General features: G+C 38.1%; 1 protein-coding gene across 1 annotated transcript in view; it reads right to left on the bottom strand.

Moving 5' to 3' along the window:
* EFCAB7 (EF-hand calcium binding domain 7) overlaps positions 1 to 22,610 on the bottom strand; it is a 182,108-nt gene that overhangs the window by 69,368 nt on the left and 90,130 nt on the right. Inside the window, 3 exon segments of the mRNA XM_053693673.1 lie at positions 6,083 to 6,215; positions 17,785 to 17,946; positions 18,481 to 18,590. Coding sequence (XP_053549648.1) covers positions 6,083 to 6,215; positions 17,785 to 17,946; positions 18,481 to 18,590 — 405 coding nt within the window.

Genomic DNA, 22,610 nt, shown 5'->3' with positions numbered 1-22,610 from the left:
AGCTGAAAAACGATCCTAACAACGGATCTTGACAACTATATGTAGCACAGTGCCCTGGGATTAATAATAATAAAGTATAAATTCCATCAAAGGAATTAAAATATAAAGGTCCCCAGGCTCAGGATAAGGCTTGCAGGAGATTCAAAACTCGCTCATAGTGTCCTCACAGTCCGGTAAAAGGAAAAGACAGTCACCTTGTTGTAGCATCTGCTGTGGGCAGACAGCTTCAGGACCTGAGTTATGAGGGAAAGGCAGAGTAAACTAACACTGGTTTGCCCTGGTGGGAGTGTTAGCAGATTACTGGAAGGAGGACGGAGAAGTTCCCTGCAACATCCAGCAAGCTACCAATACTCTTACTAAGGGATTTACATGGACACAGCATTAACCCCAGTCCTGTCTAGTAGGGAAGCTACCCATTAAAGGACTAAATCCATTTTTAAATGGAATCGTGGACTTCATGCCATTGGGAAAAAAACTAATAAAACTGTTTGTTAAACATATAAGTAATTAAAAACTGTATGGTAAATGTTAAAAAAAGAGCTTGATTTATCAATCATTGCGGAAAGGGGCGTACATATTCGATCCTGTCCGCCAAGCTCTCCTCTGGGCGTGCAGCAATCCGCTGCCAGAAATAGTAACAGTGCATGCGAGCGCCCCTTTGTGCTCACATGCAGCCCGCCCCACTGCCCGTTGCACAGACAATCAAGTGCGTGCAGGTGCTGTCAATCTTCCTGGTTCGGACGAGAGCGGGAGATTGAAATTCTCCACCCTAATTTTTTCTTTCGCGATTCAGAGCATGACATTTTAAGGCAACTTTCTAATTTACTCCTATTATCAAATTTTCTTTATTCTCTTGGTATCTTTATTTGAAATGCAAGAATGTAAGTTTAGATGCCGGCCCATTTTTGGTGAACAACCTGGTTGTCCTTGCTGATTGGTGGATATATTCATCCACCAATACAAAAAATGCGTGTCCAGAGTGCTGAACCAAAAAAAAAAATCTTAGATGCCTTCTTTTTCAAATAAAGATAGCAAGAGAACAAAAATTGATAATAGGAGTAAATTAGAAAGTTGCTTAAAATGCTGGCTCTATCTGAATCACGAAAGAAAAAAAATTTGGTTCAGGTGACCCTTTAAGGTTTATCTCAGGCGATCTTATAGGTCAACCACCATGGTTGGTCTGTACCGCCTCTAATTGGAAGTTTATTCCATTAATCAACCACCCTGTGAAGAAGTCCTTCTGCAAGATACGCCTGATCATACTACTCTTCAACTTGAGATTATTACCCATTGTTTTGGGATTGCTCTTTTTGCAAAAATAAAAATACAGGCCCCAGTTAATATGCTTAAAAGTTTAGTATCCTATAATATTGCCTCTTCTCTCCCTTAGCTAAAGATATTTAAGTCATTGAGACTCCCCATATAGGTTTATTTCTTAGACTGTGTTAACTTTTTAGTAGTCTCCTCTAAATAGATTCCAATTTCTTTATATCCTTCTTGAGATATGGTCTTCGTAACTGCTCACAATACTCAAGACGAGGCCAAATTAGTGAACTGTAAAGTGGCATAAGAGCCTTTCCAATTAAGCATTCTACTAGCCTTACCCTCTTCAAATCATGTGAAATAATCATTCCATGCCCTGTTCGTAACATTCATTAAAGTGGCATTGAGTTATTTTGTGATTGTTCTTTAATCAATGCATATTTTTTCATGTTTTGATGTTGAACTCTAGAGCCCAGGCAATTGTCAGATCAATAGTTTAGGAAATAGTGTGCATGATGTTTCATCTATAATGTGAATAGTTGATTTGTGGATATTTTCTAGGCCAGGAGCACCTGGGGTCTATAATGTAGTGTAGTTTGTCTATGTGATATACTTATTTATGTGCTAAGCATAAGAACAGTACAGTGTGTTTTATTTACATGTATTATTGTGAGAGAGGAAGTAATGAGATAAAAAGGGAATGTCCCTTTAAGCAGTACCAGGTGTTATTTATATGTAGGGCAGATATATAAAGTGATGTCCCCTTTAAGCAGTACCCAGGTGTTATTTACAAGTAGGGCAGATATATAAAGTGTGTCCTTTAAGCAGTACAGGTGTGTTATTTACATGTAGGGCAGATATATAAAGTGATGTCCCCTTTAAGCAGTACCAGGTGTTATTACATGTAGGCAGAGTATATAAAGTGATGTCACCTTTAAGCTAGTATCCAGGTGTTATTTACATGTAGGGCAGATTTATAAAGTGATGTCCCTTTAACAGTACCAGGTGTTATTTTATTGTAGGGCAGATATATATATAAAGTGATGTCCCCTTTTAAGCAGTACAGGGTGTTATTTACATGTAGGGCAGATATATAAGTGATGTCCCCTTTAAGAGGTACCCGGTGGTTATTTACATGTAGGGCAGATATATAAAGTGATGTCCCTTTAAGCAGTACCAGGTGTTATTTACATGTAGGGCAGATATATAAAGTGATGTCCCTTTAAACAGTACCAGGTGTTATTTACATGTAGGGCAGATATATAAAGTGATGTCCCTTTAAGCAGTACCAGGTGTTATTTATATGTAGGGCAGATATATAAAGTGATGTCCCTTTAAGCAGTACCAGGTGTTATTTACATGTAGGGCAGATATATAAAGTGATGTCCCTTTAAGCAGTAGGTGTTATTTACATGTAGGGCAGATATATAAAGTGATGTCCCTTTAAGCAGTACCGGGTGTTATTTACATGTAGGGCAGATATATAAAGTGATGTCCCTTTAAGCAGTACCGGGTGTTATTTACATGTAGGGCAGATATATAAAGTGATGTCCCTTTAAGCAGTACCGGTGTTATTTACATGTAGGGCAGATATATAAAGTGATGTCCCTTTAAGCAGTACCCGGTGTTATTTACATGTAGGGCAGATATATAAAGTGATGTCCCTTTAAGCAGTACCGGTGTTATTTACATGTAGGGCAGATATATAAAGTGATGTCCCTTTAAGCAGTACCAGGTGTTATTTTCATGTAGGGCAGATATATAAAGTGATGTCCCTTTAAGCAGTACCAGGTGTTATTTACATGTAGGGCAGATATATAAAGTGATGTCCCTTTAACAGTACCAGGTGTTATTTACATGTAGGGCAGATTATATAAAGTGATGTCCCTTTAAGCAGTACCAGGTGTTGTTATTTATATGTAGGGCAGATATATATAAAGTGATGTCCCTTTAAGCAGTACCAGGTGTTGTTATTTACATGTAGGGCAGATATATAAAGTGATGTCCCTTTAAGCAGTACCCTAGGGGGTGTGATATTTTACATTGTAGGGCAGATATCTATATAAAGTGATGCTCCCTATAAAGCAGTACCAGGTGTTGTGATTACATTGTAGGCAGATATATATAAAGTAGATGTCCCTTAAAGCGAGTACCTAGGTGTGTTATTATACATGTAGGGCTGATATATATAAAGTGATTTCCCTTCCTAAAGCAGTACCTGCAGGTGTGGTTATTTACATGTAGGGCCAGATATATAAAAGTGATGTCCCTTTAAGCAGTACCGACAGTGTTATTACCTTGTAGGGCAGATATATAAAGTGATGTCCCTTTTAAGCAGTACCCTAAGGTGTTATTTTACATGTAGGGGCAGATATAATAAAGTGCTTGTCCCTTTAAGCGAGTACCAGGGTGTTATATACATGTAGGGCAGATAGATAAAGTGATGTCCCTGTAAGCAGTACCAAGGTGTTATTTAATGTAGGGCAGATATATAAAGTGATGTCCCTTTAAGAGCTAGTACCAGGTGTGTTTATATACATGTAGGGCAGATATATAAAGTGATGTCCCTTTAAAGCAGTACCAGGTGTGTTATTTACATGTAGGGCAGATATATAAAGTGATGTCCCTTTAAGCAGGTACCAGGTGTTATTTATATGTAGGCAGATATATATATAAAGTGATGTCCCTTTAGCAGTACACAGGTGTTATTTACATGTAGGGCAGATATATAAAGTGATGTCCCTTTAAGCAGTACCAGGTGTTGTTATTTACATGTAGGGCAGATATATATATAAAGTGATGTCCCTTTAAGCGAGTACCAGGTGTTATTTACATGTAGGGCAGATATATAAAGTGATGTCCCTTTAACAGTACCAGGTGTTATTTACATGTAGGGCAGATATATAAAGTGATGTCCCTTTAAGCAGTACCGGGGTGTTATTTACATGTAGGGCAGATATATAAAGTGATGTCCCTTTAAGCAGGTACCGGGTGTTATTTATATGTATGGCAGATATATATATAAAGTGATGTCCCTTTAAGCATGTACCGGGTGTTATTTACATGTAGGGCAGATATATAAAGTGATGTCCCTTTAAGCAGTACCGGGGTGTTATTACATAGTAGGGCAGATATATAAAGTGATGTCCCTTTAAGCAGTACCAGGTGTTATTTACATGTAGGGCAGATATATAAAGTGATGTCCTTTAAGCAGTACGGTGTTATTTACATGTAGGGCAGATATATATAAAGTGATGTCCTTTAAGCAGTACCCGGTGTTTATTTATATGTAGGGCAGATATATAAAGTGATGTCCCTTTAAGCAGTACCAGGTGTGTTATTTAATGTAGGGCAGATATATTAAAGTGATGTCCCTTTAAGCAGTACCAGGTGTTATTTACATGTAGGGCAGATATATAAAGTGATGTCCCTTTAAGCAGTACCCGGTGTTATTTACATGTAGGGCAGATATATATATATAAAGTGATGTCCCTTTAAGCAGTACCAGGTGTTATTTACATGTAGGGCAGATATATAAAGTGATGTCCCTTTAAGCAGTACCAGGGTGTATTTACATGTAGGGCAGATATATAAAGTGATGTCCCTTTAAGCAGTACCAGGTGTGTGTTATTTACATGTAGGGCAGATATATATAAAGTGATGTCCCTTTAAGCAGTACCAGGTGTTATTTACATGTAGGGCAGATATATAAAGTGATGTCCCTTTAACAGTACCAGGTGTTATTTACATGTAGGGGCAGATATATATATAAAGTGATGTCCCTTTAAGCAGTACCAGGTGTTATTTACATGTAGGGCAGATATATAAAGTGATGTCCCTTTAACAGTACCAGGTGTTATTTACATGTAGGGCAGATATATTATAAAGTGATGTCCCTTTAAGCAGTACCAAGGGTGTTATTTATATGTAGGGGCAGATATATATAAAGTGATGTCCCTTTAAGCAGTACCAGGTGTTGTTATTTACATGTAGGGCAGATATATATATAAAGTGATGTCCCTTTAAGCAGTACCAGGTGTTATTACATGTAGGGCAGATATATATAAAGTGATGTCCCTTTAAGCAGTACCAGGTGTTATTTACATGTAGGGCAGATATATATATATAAGTGATGTCCCTTTAAGCAGTACCAGGTGTGTTATTTACATGTAGGGCAGATATATAAAAGTGATGTCCCCTTTAAGCAGTACCAGGTGTTATTTACATGTAGGGCAGATATATAAAGTGATGTCCCTTTAAGCAGTACCAGGTGTTATATACATGTAGGACAGATATATAAAGCGATGTCCCTTTAAGCAGTAACCAGGTGTTATTTACATGTAGGGCAGATATATAAAGTGATGTCCCTTTAAGCAGTACCAGGTGCTATATACATGTAGGGCAGATATATATATATACGGCTGTAGGCGACAATGTGAAGTCTCTGTACCCAGATCCGAGGGGAATTCGCTAGAGAGGACGCAGGTGATATTAAGGTCATATCATAATAAATGTTAGAAGCGCGTGGCCTTTACGGCAAAAGGTTTTTTCCCCAACATCTTGCTGAAAGGTTAAAAGAAAAGTAATTCAATTCTAATGCATTCTTAATAGAAACCATAAAAATGCAAATGTTTTGTTCAGAATTAGTGGCCGTTTTACAGCCTGCAATATACGGTGTATTACCAAGAAGATACCGCTACGTATTTAAATCTGTTCCAAATTATCCCTGAATAACGCACATTTCTTGTTAAATAACTTCATTAATACAAGAATGGAAGCTCTGCGTATAAAACATAACTAAACATACAACACAACAGACCTCTGCACACTTCCCAAGCATCTTCGTCACATTTTTCACTGCTGGTTCTCAGCTCAAAGAAATTATATTCCTCAAGGCTCAAGAGACCATTGCAATCTAAATCAATGATGTCAAACATGTCCGATAAGTTGACCTAAATGTAAAAAACAAAGAAAAAACGTCAATATTTGTATATGAATTTGTAGTTTATGTTACAATAAATTTAGTGTTCTTCACAGAAAAATAAGCCAGCCGGTGGTATTATAAATACAGCCAGGTGGGGGCAGTGTAACACTTTGCAGTTAGTATAATCTTTTATGTTACTTCAGCTATCCAAAGCAAAAATTAAATGCATAATTTAACATAAATTGATTGATAAATTTGTGCAACAAACATTGGAAAATTTAAAAATGAGCAAATTTTAACTTAATATTGACTTAAATGCTAGCTCAGTTAAATCAGACAGAAGAGACCTTTTTTAGCCGTTATAACTTTTTTGTGCAATATTTTTTTGAATAATGTTTATTAGATGTTGTTATTATGTGTGTAATGTATATTTATTGCATAGTGTTATTATGTGTGTAACTGTACTGTGTAATGTATATTTATTGCATAGTGTTATTATGTGTGTAACTGTACTGTGTAATGTATATTTATTAGATAGTGTTATTATTAGTGTAACTGTACTGTGTAATGTATATTTATTAGATAGTGTTATGTGTGTAACTGTACTGTGTAATGTATATTTATTAGACAGTGTTATTATGTGTGTAACTGTACTGTATAATGTATATTTATTAGATAGTGTTATTATGTGTGTAACTGTATTGTGTAATGTATATTTATTAGACAGTGTTAATATGAGTGTAACTGTACTGTGTAATGTATATTTATTGCATAGTGTTATTATGTGTGCAACTGTACTGTGTAATGTATATTTATTAGATAGTGTTATTATGTGTGTAACTGTACTGTGTAATGTATATTTATTGCATAGTGTTAATATGAGTGTAACTGTACTATGTAATGTATATTTATTGCATAGTGTTATTATGTGTGCAACTGTACTGTGTAATGTATATTTATTGCATAGTGTTATTATGTGTGTAAATGTACTGTGTAATGTATATTTATTAGATAGTGTTATGTGTGTAATGTATATTTATTGCATAGTGTTATTATGTGTGCAACTGTACTGTGTAATGTATATTTATTGCATAGTGTTATTATGTGTGTAAATGTACTGTGTAATGTATATTTATTAGATAGTGTTATGTGTGTAATGTATATTTATTGCATAGTGTTATTATGTGTGCAACTGTACTGTGTAATGTATATTTATTGCATAGTGTTATTATGTGTGTAACTGTACTGTGTAATGTATATTTATTAGATGGTGTTATTATGTGTATAACTGTACTGTGTAATGTATATTTATTAGATAGTGTTATTATATGTGTAACTGTACTGTGTAATGTATATTTATTAGACAGTGTTATTATGTGTGTAACTGTACTGTGTAATGTATATTTATTAGATGGTGTTATTATGAGTGTAACTGTAATGTGTAATGTATATTTATTAGATAGTGTTATTATGTGTGTAACTGTACTGTGTAATGTATATTTATTAGATGGTGTTATTATGTGTGTAGCTGTACTATGTAATGTATATTTATTAGATGGTGTTATTATGTGTGTAACTGTACTGTGTAATGTATATTTATTAGACAGTGTTATTATGTGTGTAACTGTACTGTGTAATGTATATTTATTAGATGGTGTTATTATGAGTGTAACTGTACTTTTTAGTGTATATTTGTGTTTCACTAAACAGTTAACCAGAGCTCTGAGGCTGCACTAACCTGATGTGCGTTAATTTCAATTACGCTTAAGCGATTACGTTTATTTTCAACTGGAGCGTAAAACACGACACACACAAGCAGCCGCGATAAACCCCTTATCGCTCTGGCATAATTGTTAGTGCTCCACTTGTAATCAAGCCCTTTATGGGAATTACATTTTGAGTTAAATGTCCCTTTAAGGACTATTCTGGCCCTTTTTATAATTCTGAAAATTTCTTCAGAACTAAAGAAAAAACTAATCAGCGATCTATAAAGCGATCAGACCACTGTCATTGCTACTATATTTTATCTATGAAACACAGTATTGTGCTGGCTGTCTCAAGTGTAGCGCTGCATTGCTTTTCTTACGCTAAACTAATTTGCAATATAAAACATATAACAGTATAGATAATGTTCTGGAGCGTAACCGCATTGCACTATGTGTAGCTGCATTAAGGCTTTGAAGAATGGCTTGTGTATTTCTTTCACATGAATAAAACTGATTCTTTCTTCCCTACTCATTATCAATTAGGGAGGCAAAACCTGAAGTATTTAGCTCATAACGTATAGTTTTATGTTCAGCCAAGTTATAAAAAAGCTAAATAAATATTATCTGCTAACATTATATCCCAAGGGTCTTGTACACTGATCTGTTTGTTTGGGTCATTATCTGACATGAGGAACCCAGAAACAGAATGGGATAAGTCAACTAGATCAAGAAAGATCAAATAGTCCAATCAGAGCACAGTATGTTCCAGAGTACTTTACTAACTACCAATCATTGCAATTCTTGCCCCCAAACATCACTTAAAGTGGCATTATCATCAGTAATTAAGCACTATATGGCAAAACTATGTGCTGAAAAATGTTTTACATGATCACAACGATTATTTGGTTAATCTAATTTACAAGGTTTTACAAATAAAGAGCAGTTCAGGTCAGCTTGAAAAGCTTAGTGCAATTCATTCTTCCTCCATTGTTTTGTTCTCAGTTTATTTTAGATTAGTTTGTATTTAACTGCAGAAAAATAGGAGTAAATAACACCCAAACAATAGACATAATTAATTCAATTAAAGACTATGGGGCATATATATCAAGCTCTGTGAAGGCTCACCAGAAACAGAAATTATGAAGCAGCGGTCTAAAGACCGCTTCTCCATAACCTGTCCTCCTGCTCTGAGGCAGCGGACAGAAATCCACAGAAATTAACCCAATCGTATTCGCCCTGCAAGCTCATACTCACATAAGGCCTCAGACCAGGGTATTCACTCTGCAAGCTCATACTTACATAAGGCCTCAGACCAGGCTATTCACCCTGCAAAATTATACTCACATAAGGCCTCAGACCAGGCTATTCACCCTGCAAGCTTATACTCACATAAGGCCTCAGACCAGGCTACTCACCCTGCAAGCTCATACTTACATAAGGCCTCAGACCAGGCTATTTACCCTGCAAGCTTATACTCACATAAGGCCTCAGACCAGGCTATTTACCCTGCAAGCTTATACTCACATAAGGCCTCAGACCAGGCTATTTACCCTGCAAGCTTATACTCACATAAGGCCTCAGACCAGGCTATTTACCCTGCAAGCTTATACTCACATAAGGCCTCAGACCAGGCTATTTACCCTGCAAGCTTATACTCACATAAGGCCTCAGACCAGGCTATTCACCCTGCAAGCTCATACTCACATAAGGCCTCAGACCAGGCTATTTACCCTGCAAGCTTATACTCACATAAGGCCTCAGACCAGGCTATTCACTCTGCAAGCTTATACTCACATAAGGCCTCAGACCAGGCTATTCACTCTGCAAGCTTATACTCACATAAGGCCTCAGACCAGGCTATTCACCCTGCAAGCTCATACTCACATAAGGCCTCAGACCAGGCTATTCACCCTGCAAGCTTATACTCATATAAGGCCTCAGACCAGGCTATTCACCCTGCAAGCTTATACTCACATAAGGCCTCAGACCAGGCTATTCACCCTGCAAGCTCATACTCACATAAGGCCTCAGACCAGGCTATTCACCCTGCAAGCTTATACTCACATAAGGCCTCAGACCAGGCTATTCACCCTGCAAGCTTATACTCACATAAGGCCTCAGACCAGGCTATTCACCCTGCAAGCTTATACTCACATAAGGCCTCAGACCAGGCTATTCACCCTGCAAGCTCATACTCACATAAGGCCTCAGACCAGGCTATTCACCCTGCAAGCTTATACTCACATAAGGCCTCAGACCAGGCTATTCACCCTGCAAGCTCATACTCACATAAGGCCTCAGACCAGGCTATTCACCCTGCAAGCTCATACTTACATAAGGCCTCAGACCAGGCTATTCCCCCTGCAAGCTCATACTCACATAAGGCCTCAGACCAGGCTATTCACCCTGCAAGCTTATACTCACATAAGGCCTCAGACCAGGCTATTCACCCTGCAAGCTCATACTCACATAAGGCCTCAGACCAGGCTATTCACCCTGCAAGCTTATACTCACATAAGGCCTAAGACCAGGCTATTCACCCTGCAAGCTAATATTTACATAAGGCCTCAGACCAGATTATTCACCCTGCAAGCTCATACTCACATAAGGCCTCAGACCAGGCTATTCACCCTGCAAGCTTATACTAACATAAGGCCTCAGACCAGGCTATTCACCCTGCAAGCTTCATACTCACATAAGGCCTCAGACCAGGCTATTCACCCTGCAAGCTTATACTCACATAAGGCCTAAGACCAGGCTATTCACCCTACAAGCTCATATTTACATAAGGCCTCAGACCAGATTATTCACCCTGCAAGCTCATACTCACATAAGGCCTCAGACCAGGGTATTCACTCTGCAAGCTTATACTCACATAAGACCTCAGACCAAGCTATTCGCCCTGCAAGCTCATACTCACATAAGGCCTCAGACCAGGCTATTCACCCTGCAAGCTCATACTTACATAAGGCCTCAGACCAGGCTATTCACCCTGCAAGCTCATACTTACATAAGGCCTCAGACCAGGCTATTCACTCTGCAAGCTTATACTCACAAAAGGCCTCAGACCAGGCTATTCACCCTGCAAGCTCATATTTACATAAGGCCTCAGACCAGGCTATTCACCCTGCAAGCTCATACTCACATAAGGCCTCAGACCAGGCTATTCACTCTGCAAGCTTATACTCACATAAGGCCTCAGACCATGCTATTCACTCTGCAGGCTTATACTCATATAAGGCCTCAGACCAGGCTATTCACCCTGCAAGCTTATACTCACATAAGGCCTCAGACCAGGCTATTCACCCTGCAAGCTCATACTCACATAAGGCCTCAGACCAGGCTATTCACCCTGCAAGCTCATACTCACATAAGGCCTCAGACCAGGCTAGTCCCACTGCAAGCTCATACTCACATAATGCCTCAGACCAGGGTATTCACCCTGCAAGCACATACTCACATAAGGCCTCAGACCAGGCTATTCACCCTGCAAGCTTATACTCACATAAGGCCTCAGACCAAGCTATTCACCCTGCAAGCTTATACTCACATAAGGCCTCAGACCAGGCTATTCACCCTGCAAGCTTATACTCACATAAGGCCTCAGACCAGGCTATTCACCCTGCAAGCTCATACTCACATAAGGCCTCAGACCAGGCTATTCACCCTGCAAGCACATACTCACATAAGGCCTCAGACCAGGCTATTCACCCTGCAAGCACATACTCACATAAGGCCTCAGACCAGGCTATTCACCCTGCAAGCCCATACTCGCATAAGGCCTCAGACCAGGCTATTCACCCTGCAAGCACATACTTACATAAGGCCTCTGACCAGGCTATTCACCTTGCAAGCACATACTCACATAAGGCCTCAGACCAGGCTATTCACCCTGCAAGCTCATACTCACATAAGGCCTCAGACCAGGCTATTCCCCCTGCAAGCTTATACTCACATAAGGCCTAAGACCAGGCTATTCACCCTGCAAGCTCATACTCACATAAGGCCGCTCACATACCTATGCAAGCCCTAAAGGCTCGCATGGTAACAGGGGTATTTGACCCCATTCGGGCCATGATAAATCGGCCATATTGTCTTGTGTGTTTTTCAGTGTGAAGTTGTCTCTGTGGAAGCCATTCTGTATGAGTGCATGTTGGTCACAATGTCTGTATGTGCTTTCCAGTGTTTATGTGTTGTGTCTGTGGAAGCCATTCTGTATGAGCGTGTGTTGGTGACAGTTTCTTGTGTTTTTTTCAGTGTGAAGTTGTCTCTGTGGAAGCCGTTCCGTAGGAGTGTGTGTTGGTTACAATGTCTGTGTGTGGGTGCGAGTGCCTGTGTGCTTGCATATGTGGTAATCCTTGTGCCTATATGTTTGTGAAACGTAATGGATGACGGTTTGAATGCTAGAAAGTGAGGGTGGTGTATGTGTGCGTTTTATTATGCAGTTAGTGGCTATACTTGCATGCTAGGGTGTGTGAAATCTGGCACTGTGTGTGTCTAAGTGCTTACTAATGTGCATAAGGTGTCTGTAACTGTGGTTGCGTACATCTATGCGAGTACTAGTGTGTAAACCTCTGAAAATCTATGTGTGAGTTTGGTTGTCTTTTTAAGAGCATGGGTGCCTATTTTTTGGTTGGTTATGTAAATTTGACTCAGTGTTACAAACGCTATTCCCATTGATAGAAGACTATAAAATGACTTGTAAACCACCTTGACTTTATGATTTCCTATATTTTTTACTTCCCCTTCTTTTAAAGATATAAAATATATTTTTTTTAAGGTCAATTTTGTACCTGGGCCACTGGACTGTCTTTGCCAACTGAGCCAAAAGTTGCCAGTGCTCCCCTGTCAGAGCTCACGGAGTCTTGTTTCTCTATACAAATATAGCCAATTAAACAAGAGGATTGGTAATTATTTGGTCTTTTTAAAGAGAATGGGGAAAATGTATAAGAGGATGATTATTTCAGCAAGTAAGTCATGTTTGGTGGATTTATTACTACACAAACTGCTGAAGCAGAGGTATGAAGGTGCCCTACTTTCTTTCAAAGGGTAAGGTGGTTCAGCCTCATATTCACACAAATTAAAAAAATAAAAGCGCACTGATGGGGGGGCGTGTCCACGCAGTGATCCAGTGCGGTCGCACATCAAAGAGCTCCGGTCGAGTAACCCTAAATCCGCCGATTATAGGCACCACTTTACAGCTGCCAAACTACATTTATTTTGCAAACAATAATAAACCTAATTAGTGTTCTCTACTGATCTGGTGGCTGTTTCTATGACACCTGAGCTTAGGATTGAACGTTAGGGGCCTGGAGCGGCGGCTCACAACAGGCGGCGCATCCCCCTCGGTGAACACCAAGGTTTTTGGTCTCGACTGGACTGTGTATTCAATTATTTTATTACATCTACCTTCACAAAGGAGACTCCCTGCAAATATCTTCCCTGACATAAACCATCCAGAGGACACCCAATATGGCGGACATGGCTGGAGAGTATCGAGCAACACAACTGATCGCGTTTCCAAGTAAGCTTGAATACCTCATGCAAAAGATGATTGATAGGGCACCATATGACTACCTAATACAATTTTTTCCTATAAGTCAGATCGAACCTTCAGAAGCAGAATATCCTAAGGGCACGATATCTCCGAAGAATCTAACTACTTCACAAACTCAGCATGGCTTCCAGTCATCACACAAAGCCCTCATGGGCATGGCGCATCATACAAAGCTGACTACCGAACCGCCACTAAAGCTCTTCACCAACCTAATGAAACAGCCTACTGGCCAAACTAAACAGCGCAGAGATTGCGCTGTATTGCCTACCTCTCAGATAATGCCTCCATTGACGGGTCCTGGGCCCAGTCCCTCAGAGAAGAGCGTAACAAAGCATATGTTAGAAAGAAGATTAGGACGAGGCGGAACAGTGCTGTCTCTGCACGGTGTTGACTATCCACCTATACAGCAGCCAACAAAGACACTATGGACTCTCATCAAGTGTTTTTCCCACCACTTATCCAAATTCTTAAGACAGACTTGGTGGCGACCTCACCTTAATACCCCGGGTGGGACTATCCTTTACCCGCACAGTGCTGGACTTACCTGGAGGATAGGGGTCGGGTAGCCTGCAGATGCCCCCCACTAGATAACATTTCTTATAGGCAGTTGTATATATCCACTGGGTAAAGTTGCTATGAGTTAATTTATCATGCAAGCTTTTTATACGGTTTGTTCTTAATTCTTCCTTCCTAACTTGAGTATATATCAACCCAAGATAATCAGAAAACTTAATGCACAGCATAATGACAATGCGCCTAGCGCTCTGGCTTGTGCCAGAACATAGTTAATTCATACGTGGAACTAGAACTAATGTTTAAGCTAATCTAACATTGCAGCCTACACAGCCTAAATATAGAATCACTATATTTTCAGCGGTCTCCCTTGAATTATAAATATATATAAAACCACTGTAACAAAACCATCCCGACCTCTGAGTGACTAATGTATAATAATTGATATTGATAGTGTGCAACGTTCACTACACTGTATTGCACCCTAATATACCATGAATACCTTTGTGCCTTAGCCTTATTCCTCCCAAAACTGTTTTGCACTATGCCATAGAACACCATTCTTATCGCGTATGGACAAATTAATCATTGTAACAACATGGTATATCTATCTTCCACTCATTAAACACAGTAACAAGTCCTCCTTATGCCGCATCAAAATTAATTTAAACTGTTGGTTCAATATAATTGAGTTCCCTGCTAAACTCCTAGTTACAACAAAGTGTACTGCCTTTAATAATTGCAGTCAATACGTTCTGTGGGTGCACAGTCCGGTCAGAGACTTTCAATATATCTCTCTTATATTGTTTAGAACATTATAATTCTTTGCTTCCTTTACCCCCAGTCTCCCCTTTATTTCTATATATGCCCAATACTGTTCATACGTGATTTTGTTAAAGACCCAAGAGAGGTCTATATTGTTAAAAATTGGAATCAAGCAAGACATATACTGAACAAAAGAATGTGATCTTATTAATGGGTTACTTTTAGGGCTGCACAATTAATCGCATATGCAATATCACCGCAATTTAAAAACCGCGAGAGTATGCAATTTTTAGCCCCGCCCCTATGACGTCACCTATGGCGTACAGGAGGGCTGGTTGTAACTGTTCATTGCGCGCAGGCTTCTGTAGAGAAAGGAGGGGGTGGGGGGAGTAGAGATGCTATGCAGGAGCTGCGCTATGGAGTAATCTGCCGATTTGCCTCAGCTCTGATGGTAGCAGTCACAGCTGCCTACACTGGTAAAATAAAGCTCGTTTACATAGAAAAAATGAAGCCTCTTCTTTTAAAGAAAGTATTTGACGCAAACAGTGCACCGCGGAAAATAGCTCAGACAGTGAAGTGCACTTTTACTCTACTGTCTGATCTATTTGTGCACATTCTGAAATGTTTTTAAACCCTTTAACAAGACTTTCTTTTAAAGAAGAGGCTTCGTTTTTGAAAGATATATTTTTTTCTGATGTATGGGAAGTTCATATGTTAATTATTCCACAGTTAGAATGACTGCCCAAGAAGATATGACAATGTTGTGTCAGAAGACCTAAGAACTGGCTACTATGTAACCACAGCACAGGCAGCTCATTTTATTTTAACTATTTTGTGGTTTATATGTTTATGTTCCAAGAGTGTATTGGACATTGAGAAACATTTACATTAAAAAAAATATATATTGAAAAATTAAGGTGTTATAGTCATTTATAAGAAAATTAAAAAAAATGCAATTGCGATTTTTTGGGTCCAAAATCGCGATTTTCATTTTTGCCCATATCGCCCAGCCCTAGTTATTTTGAAGATATCTTACGTTGTAACATTCTGGATGTATGTTATGTACATTAAATGTATGATGTGTATGCTCAGTTGATCTAAATAAAGCTCTTTTGAAAATTGAAAAAAAAAAGAAATAAAAAAAGCATCCACTGATGGGCAGCAAGAAGGGTGAGCGAATAAGCACCTACTGGGTGTTAACTATAATAATGTGACGTTTTTTTATTTATTTTTTAATGATCATAAAAAAACACAGTAGATGTTGATATAAATTAAGCATCTGACAAAGTAAAGATTTAAAAATATTTTGTACCTAGTTATTTAAAGATATCCATGGGCACTGTGAGTCCAAAGGGATAAACCTCCCTGAGAGAACTGCTGCAGCGTGTGAGCCTCCTTCCCAAATAGGCTTCACCAATAGGAATACAGCGCAGTATTTCACTTTCACAACACACAGTTCTGTATTAGCTCATCTGGCAGTAACAGATTATTGTATATTTCAGCACCAAACTAATTAAGTTGTGAATGATTTGTAAAGAGGCAAAAATATATAAAGATATTTTAGTATATAATACAATTATAAGGCTGAGTGCAGATACAAATATATGTCCCAGGGATACCATCCTGATGCATTTGGCACAAGGCACTGAAATATACAATCATATTTTACTATCTGATGAGATAATTAAAACTTTTTTTTATTTTTTTTTAACAATGACAGGGATTAAAGGGACATGAAACCCAAATTTTTTCTTTCATAATTTAGAAAGAGCATGCAATTATAAACAACTTTTTAATTTACTTCTATTATCTAATTTGCTTCATTCTCTTGATATTCTTTGCTGAAAAGCATATCTAGATATGCTCAGTAGCTGCTGATTGGTAGATGCACATAGATGCTTTGTGTGATTGGCTCACCCATGTGCATTGCTATTTCTTCACCAAAGATATCTAAAGAATTAAGCAAATTAGATAAATTATTTAAAATTGTATTCTCTACCTGAATCATGAAATAATTTTTTTGGGTTTAGTGTCCCTTTAACATGCTCTACGTGCTGCAAAGATTAGTGATATACAACAGTGCTCCTTTAGTAGAAAATATGTTAAAGGGCCATGATACCCAAATGTTGAAACACTTGAAAGTGATGCTGCATAGCTGTAAAAAGCCTACTAGAAAATATCACCTGTATAGCTCTATGTAAAAAAGAAAGATATTTTACCTCACAATGTCCTAAGTATTCACACCCCATTGTAAAGGACTTTAAGCAGCAAATCAGTATGTCTGTCCCGGGACAGCTAAGGGAGTGAGCTTACGTGCACACATGTTATTTCCCTATTCAGTTTAAGGAAGTTTACTATTAAATCTCATGAGAGTTAAGTGAAATCTCATGAGATCACAGTAAGAGTTCATGACCTCAGCACTGCTGATGCTGATTGGCTGCAGTTCATTTCTTCATTATTAATTATTTTTTTTACCTGCAGCTGAAGTATAACTTTTTACACAGCACTTACTCTGGTGAGCTGAGGAAATTGTGAGGTAAAATATCTTCCTTTTTTACATAGAGATGCTCAGGTGATATTTTCCTGTCAACTTTTTACAGTTATACTGCATCAGTTTCAAGTGATTTAGCATATGAGTATTATGTCCCTTTAAATCAAAGTAAAAAGAAACAGATTGTGTTAAAAACAGCAAAGAACTTTTTCTTGCTAAATGAACACAGAAATTCTCAGTGTAGCCCCTGCCTACAGCTAGATAACCAAGCAGGCGTTGCACAACTTTGGCTCTATTTTCATATTTTTGCAACAAAAATCCTTTGCTGAACATGGGCAATAAACTGATTGCAGCTAAATTAGATATCTCCTAGCAACTGCTACGTTGTCTTTCTGTAGAGACCACAGCCCTCGTGTGGTACTGTGACAGGAAGTAACAGACACTCCATAAATTAAGTTAAAAAAATAAAGAAATAAAAGGTCAAATCCTATTAAAATGATGAATAATACTGTAATGATTTATTTTATGTTTATTGTCTGTTTAATGCAAATTTAAGCATAAATACTCACTTAAATTCAGGTGTCAAAACCAAATCGTCATTTCCATCTCTGTAAATCAGCTGAGCTTCCTTTGTATTTGGCTTTCTCTTTTTTCTGAGTTTACATCCCGTAGTGAATGGGATAATCCAGTAAACTCCAGCTCCAAGCTCCCCTTTCCAGCCAAACATCTGTAATATAAAATAACTCAGATTGAATTTGTGCATAGAATAAGCGTAAGGTCCTGGGGCAACAATAGCGCCCTCCAGATCTTTTTTTTGTCTGCCACATCTCCGTTATGTGTATATTATACCACCACCACTGGGACTTCAAGTCACACCAAGCAGTTTATGAGCACAGTGTTATAGTGAAACATTTTACTGTAATCCCACGTTACTCCTTTACCTTTTTCCATCTGCAACATATAAAATGGCTACCCATATAACTCATCCATGCAGCTGACCGGTCAAGTCAAGAAGACTTTGCTCTACTTCTTGACAACATGCTCAATCTTTCCTCTCAAGGAAAATCCAATATACTGGTAGTACTTGTGTATACATAAGCCATGCCGTATACTGTATATTACTAAATTGTAGCTAATGTGCACGGAGCATATTGAAGTACCTGATAATGTTTTGAATAAAATGATTTCTAAAATAAAAACATAAATACAAATAAAAGAAATATGCAATTTTGCAGCCTCATATGAAAATTAAAACTCTTGCCTCTTTATTCCGGAGTTCAGTGAAACATGCAAGTTGTGGATCTGAAAATCCATCACTTTCCTTCAGAACAAATAGTGAAGTGTCCACTGAAATCCAAGGGGAAGCCTTCCCTGTGTAAAACAAGAAAGACAGCAATGAAGATAAAGCACTGTGTGTCTTTTTACCAATAATATAAGTTAGAGAAAACGTTTAAGTTAATATTGAGGTGGGGGCAGACAGAAGCATAAAATATCATTTATCAGATCACAAGACCTTCATTTTTAGTGCACCCTGGCGCAGAAATATTATATATATATACACGAAAAATTATAGTGCAAAAGGTAATTTTATTTCACTAATGCAACTTAAAAGGTGAAACTAATATATGAGATAGACTTATTACATGCAACGCAAGATAGTTCAAGCCGTGATTTGTCATAATTGTGATGATTATGGTTTACAACTCATGAAAACCCCTAATCCACAATCTCAGAAAATTAGAATATTGTGAAAAGGTGCAATATTCTAGGCTCAAAGTGTCCCACTCTAATCAGCTAATTTAGCCATAACACCTGCAAAGGGTTCCTGAGCCTTTAAATTGTCTCTCAGTCTGGTTCAGTAGGAATCACAATCATGGGAAAGACTGCTGACCTGACAGTTGTGCAGAAAAACATCATTGACACCCTCCATAAGGAGGGAACGCCTCAAAAGGTAAGTGAAAAAGAAGTTGGATGTTCCCAAAGTGCTGTATCAAAGCACATTAATAGAAAGTTATGTGGAAGGGAAAAGTGTGGAAGAAAAAGGTGCACAAGCAGCAGGGATGACCGCAGTCTGGAGAGGATTGTCAGGAAAAGGCCATTCAAAAGTGTTGGGGACTTTCGCAAGTAGTGGACTGAGGCTGGAGTCAGTGCATCAAGAGCCACCACACACAGACGGATCCTAGCCATGGGCTTCAAATGTCGTATTCCTCTTGTCAAGCCACTCCTGAACAACAAACAACGTCAGAAGCGTCTTACCTGGGCTAAAGAAAAACATAATTTATGTAAGAACTTACCTGATAAATTCATTTTTTTCATATTAGCAAGAGTCCATGAGCTAGTGACGTATGGGATATACATTCCTACCAGGAGGGGCAAAGTTTCCCAAACCTTAAAATGCCTATAAATACACCCCTCACCACACCCACAATTCAGTTTAACGAATAGCCAAGAAGTGGGGTGATAAGAAAAGAGCGAAAGCATCAAAAAAATAAGGAATTGGAATAATTGTGCTTTATACAAAAAAATCATAACCACCACAAAAAAGGGTGGGCCTCATGGACTAATATGAAAGAAATGAATTTATCAGGTAAGTTCTTACATAAATTATGTTTTCTTTCATGTAATTAGCAAGAGTCCATGAGCTAGTGACGTATGGGATAATAAATACCCAAGATGTGGAACTTCCACACAAGAGTCACTAGAAAGGGAGGGATAAAATAAAGACAGCCAATTCCTCTGAAAAATGAATCCACTACCCAAATAAAAAAAGTTTAAATTTTTATAATGAAAAAAAAACCCCTGAAATTATAAGCAGAAGAATCAAACTGAGACAGCTGCCTGAAGTACCATTCTACCAAAACTGCTTCTAAAGAAGAGAAAACATCAAAATGGTAGAACATAGTAAAAGTATGCAAAGAAGACCAAGTCATTGCTTTGCAAATCTGATCAACAGAAGCTTCATTCTTTAAAAAGCCCAGGAAGTAGAAACTTACCTAGTAGAATGAGCCGTAATCCTCCGAGGCGGGAATCCACCCGACTCCAAATAAGCATGATGAATCAAATGTTTAAGCAAGATGCCAAATAAATGGCAGAAGCTTTTTGACCTTCCTAAAACCAGAAAAGATAAAAAATAGACTAGAAGTCTATCTGAAATCTGAATAGCTTCAACATAGAAAGTAAGAATCTCACCAAAGAAGTCTTAGGAAAACAATAATTCCTTCCTAATGTTTGTTAGAATTTACAACTTTAGGTAAGAATTGAAATGAGGACAGCAAAAACCACCTTTTCCTGATGAAAAAAATCAGAAAAAAGAGATTCACAAGAAAGAACAGATAATTCAAAAGCTGTTCTAGCTGAAGAGATGTCCAAAAAGAACAATACTTTCCATGAAAGTAATTAATGTCCAGAGCAAGCATATGCTCAAATAGAAGAGCCTGAAAAACCTTCAGAACCCAATTAAGACTCCAAGGAGGAGAAATTGGCTTAATGACAGGTTTGATACGAATCAAAACCTGAAAAAAAATGATGACTATCAGGAAGTAACACTGCCTTATCCTGATGAAAAATCAGAAAAATATATTCACAAAAAAGAGCAGATAGCTCAAAAATCCTTCTAGCAGAAGAAATAACCAAAAGGAACAATACTTTTCCAAGAAAGTAATTTAATGTTCAGAAAATGCATAGTTTCAAACGGAGGAGCCTGTAAAGCCCTCAGCACCAAATTGAGACTCAAAAGAGGAGAGATTGAATTAATGACAGGTTTGATACGGACCAAAGCCTGAACAAAACAATTAATATCAGGATGATTAGCAATCTTTCTGTGAAAAAAGAACAGAAAGAGTAGAGATTTGTCCTAACAAAGAACTGCAGACAAAACCTTATCCAAACCAACCTGAAAAAAATAAAAAATTCTATGAATTTTAAAAGAATGCCAAGAAAAGTAGGTCTTCCAGATTTACGAGCCTGAAACCAAGCGTTCAATCTCCATCCCTTCAAATTTAATGATTTGAGATCCTGATGGAAAAAAATGGGCCTTGAGAAAGAAGGTCTGGTTTAAACGGAAGTGTCCAAGGTTGGCAACTGGACATCCGAATGAAATCCGCATACCAAAACCTGAGAGGCCATGCTGGAGCCACCAGCATAACAAACAAATACTCCATAAGAATTTTGGAAATCACTTTGGAAGAAGAACTAGAGGCGGAAAAAAATAGGCAAAAAGATAATTTCCAAAGAAATGTCAATGCATACACTACTTCTGCCTGAGGATCCCCGGACCTGAATAGGCCCCTGGGAAGTTCTTTATTCAGATGAGATGCCAACAGATCTATTTCTAGAAATGCTCACATCTGAAAAATTGAAAAACATATCTGGGTATGAGAGACCATTCTCCCGGATGTAAAGCTTGATTAACAGAGATAATCCGCTTCCCAAATATCTATACCTGGGAAAAAAACCACAGAATTTAGATAGGAGCTGGATTTAGCCTAAGCTAATATCCGAGACACTTCTGTCACAGCCTAAGGACTGATAGTCCTACCCTGATGATTGACATACACCATAGTTGTGATATTGTCTGAAAAACAATAAACGTCTCTTCCTCAAAAAGAAACTAACTGAAAAACTCTGAGAAAACACGGAGTTCTAAAATATCAAATGGTAATCTCGCCTCCTGAGATTTCCAAACCCCTTGTGCTGACAGAGATCCTCAGACAGCCTCCCAACCAAAAAGACTCACATCTGTAGAGATCATGGTCCAGGTTGAGAACTAAATGATGGTGATCTTAACCACCAAATCAAGAGAGATAAATATTAGGATTTGAAGATTTAAAATGCGAAATCCTAGAATCCCTGCACCATAATTCAGCATAAAAGACTGGAAAGGTTCTGTCTATTGAAAATGAGCAAAGGGAATTGAATCCAATGCTGTGGCCATAAGACCTAAAACTTCTATGCATATATAGCAACTGAAGGAAATAATAGAGACTAAAGGTACCGACAGACGGAACCCAATAAAATTGTCCCTTGTCTGATAGAGACAAAGACAGTGACACAAACTATCTGGAAACCTAAAAAAGGTGACCCTTGTGAGAGGAATCAAGAGCTTTTGAAAAAAAGATCCTCTAACTATGTCCTGAAGAACAAAGTGAATGATATGAGATTCCGCATCCTCAGAAAATAATCTGAATAAATACAGAAAAAATATGCATTTATTGTATCTAATGAAAACAAATAATGCTATCACTGAACAAAAAAAGGCAGAATAGTTTGAATAAAAACTCCAAAACCCAGTTCCTAAAAATGGAACTGGAAGAAATACCCCAGAAGATTCCAGGTCTGAGCAGCGCTTGAACCCCACGGGTGACCAGCCATGCTTCAACAGTACCCAAAATA

Source organism: Bombina bombina, chromosome 10, assembly GCF_027579735.1.
Source record: "Bombina bombina isolate aBomBom1 chromosome 10, aBomBom1.pri, whole genome shotgun sequence".
NCBI lineage: Eukaryota > Metazoa > Chordata > Amphibia > Anura > Bombinatoridae > Bombina > Bombina bombina.
Note: the sequence above shows the minus strand (reverse complement) of the source record. Positions and strands in the feature narration are given on the sequence as shown.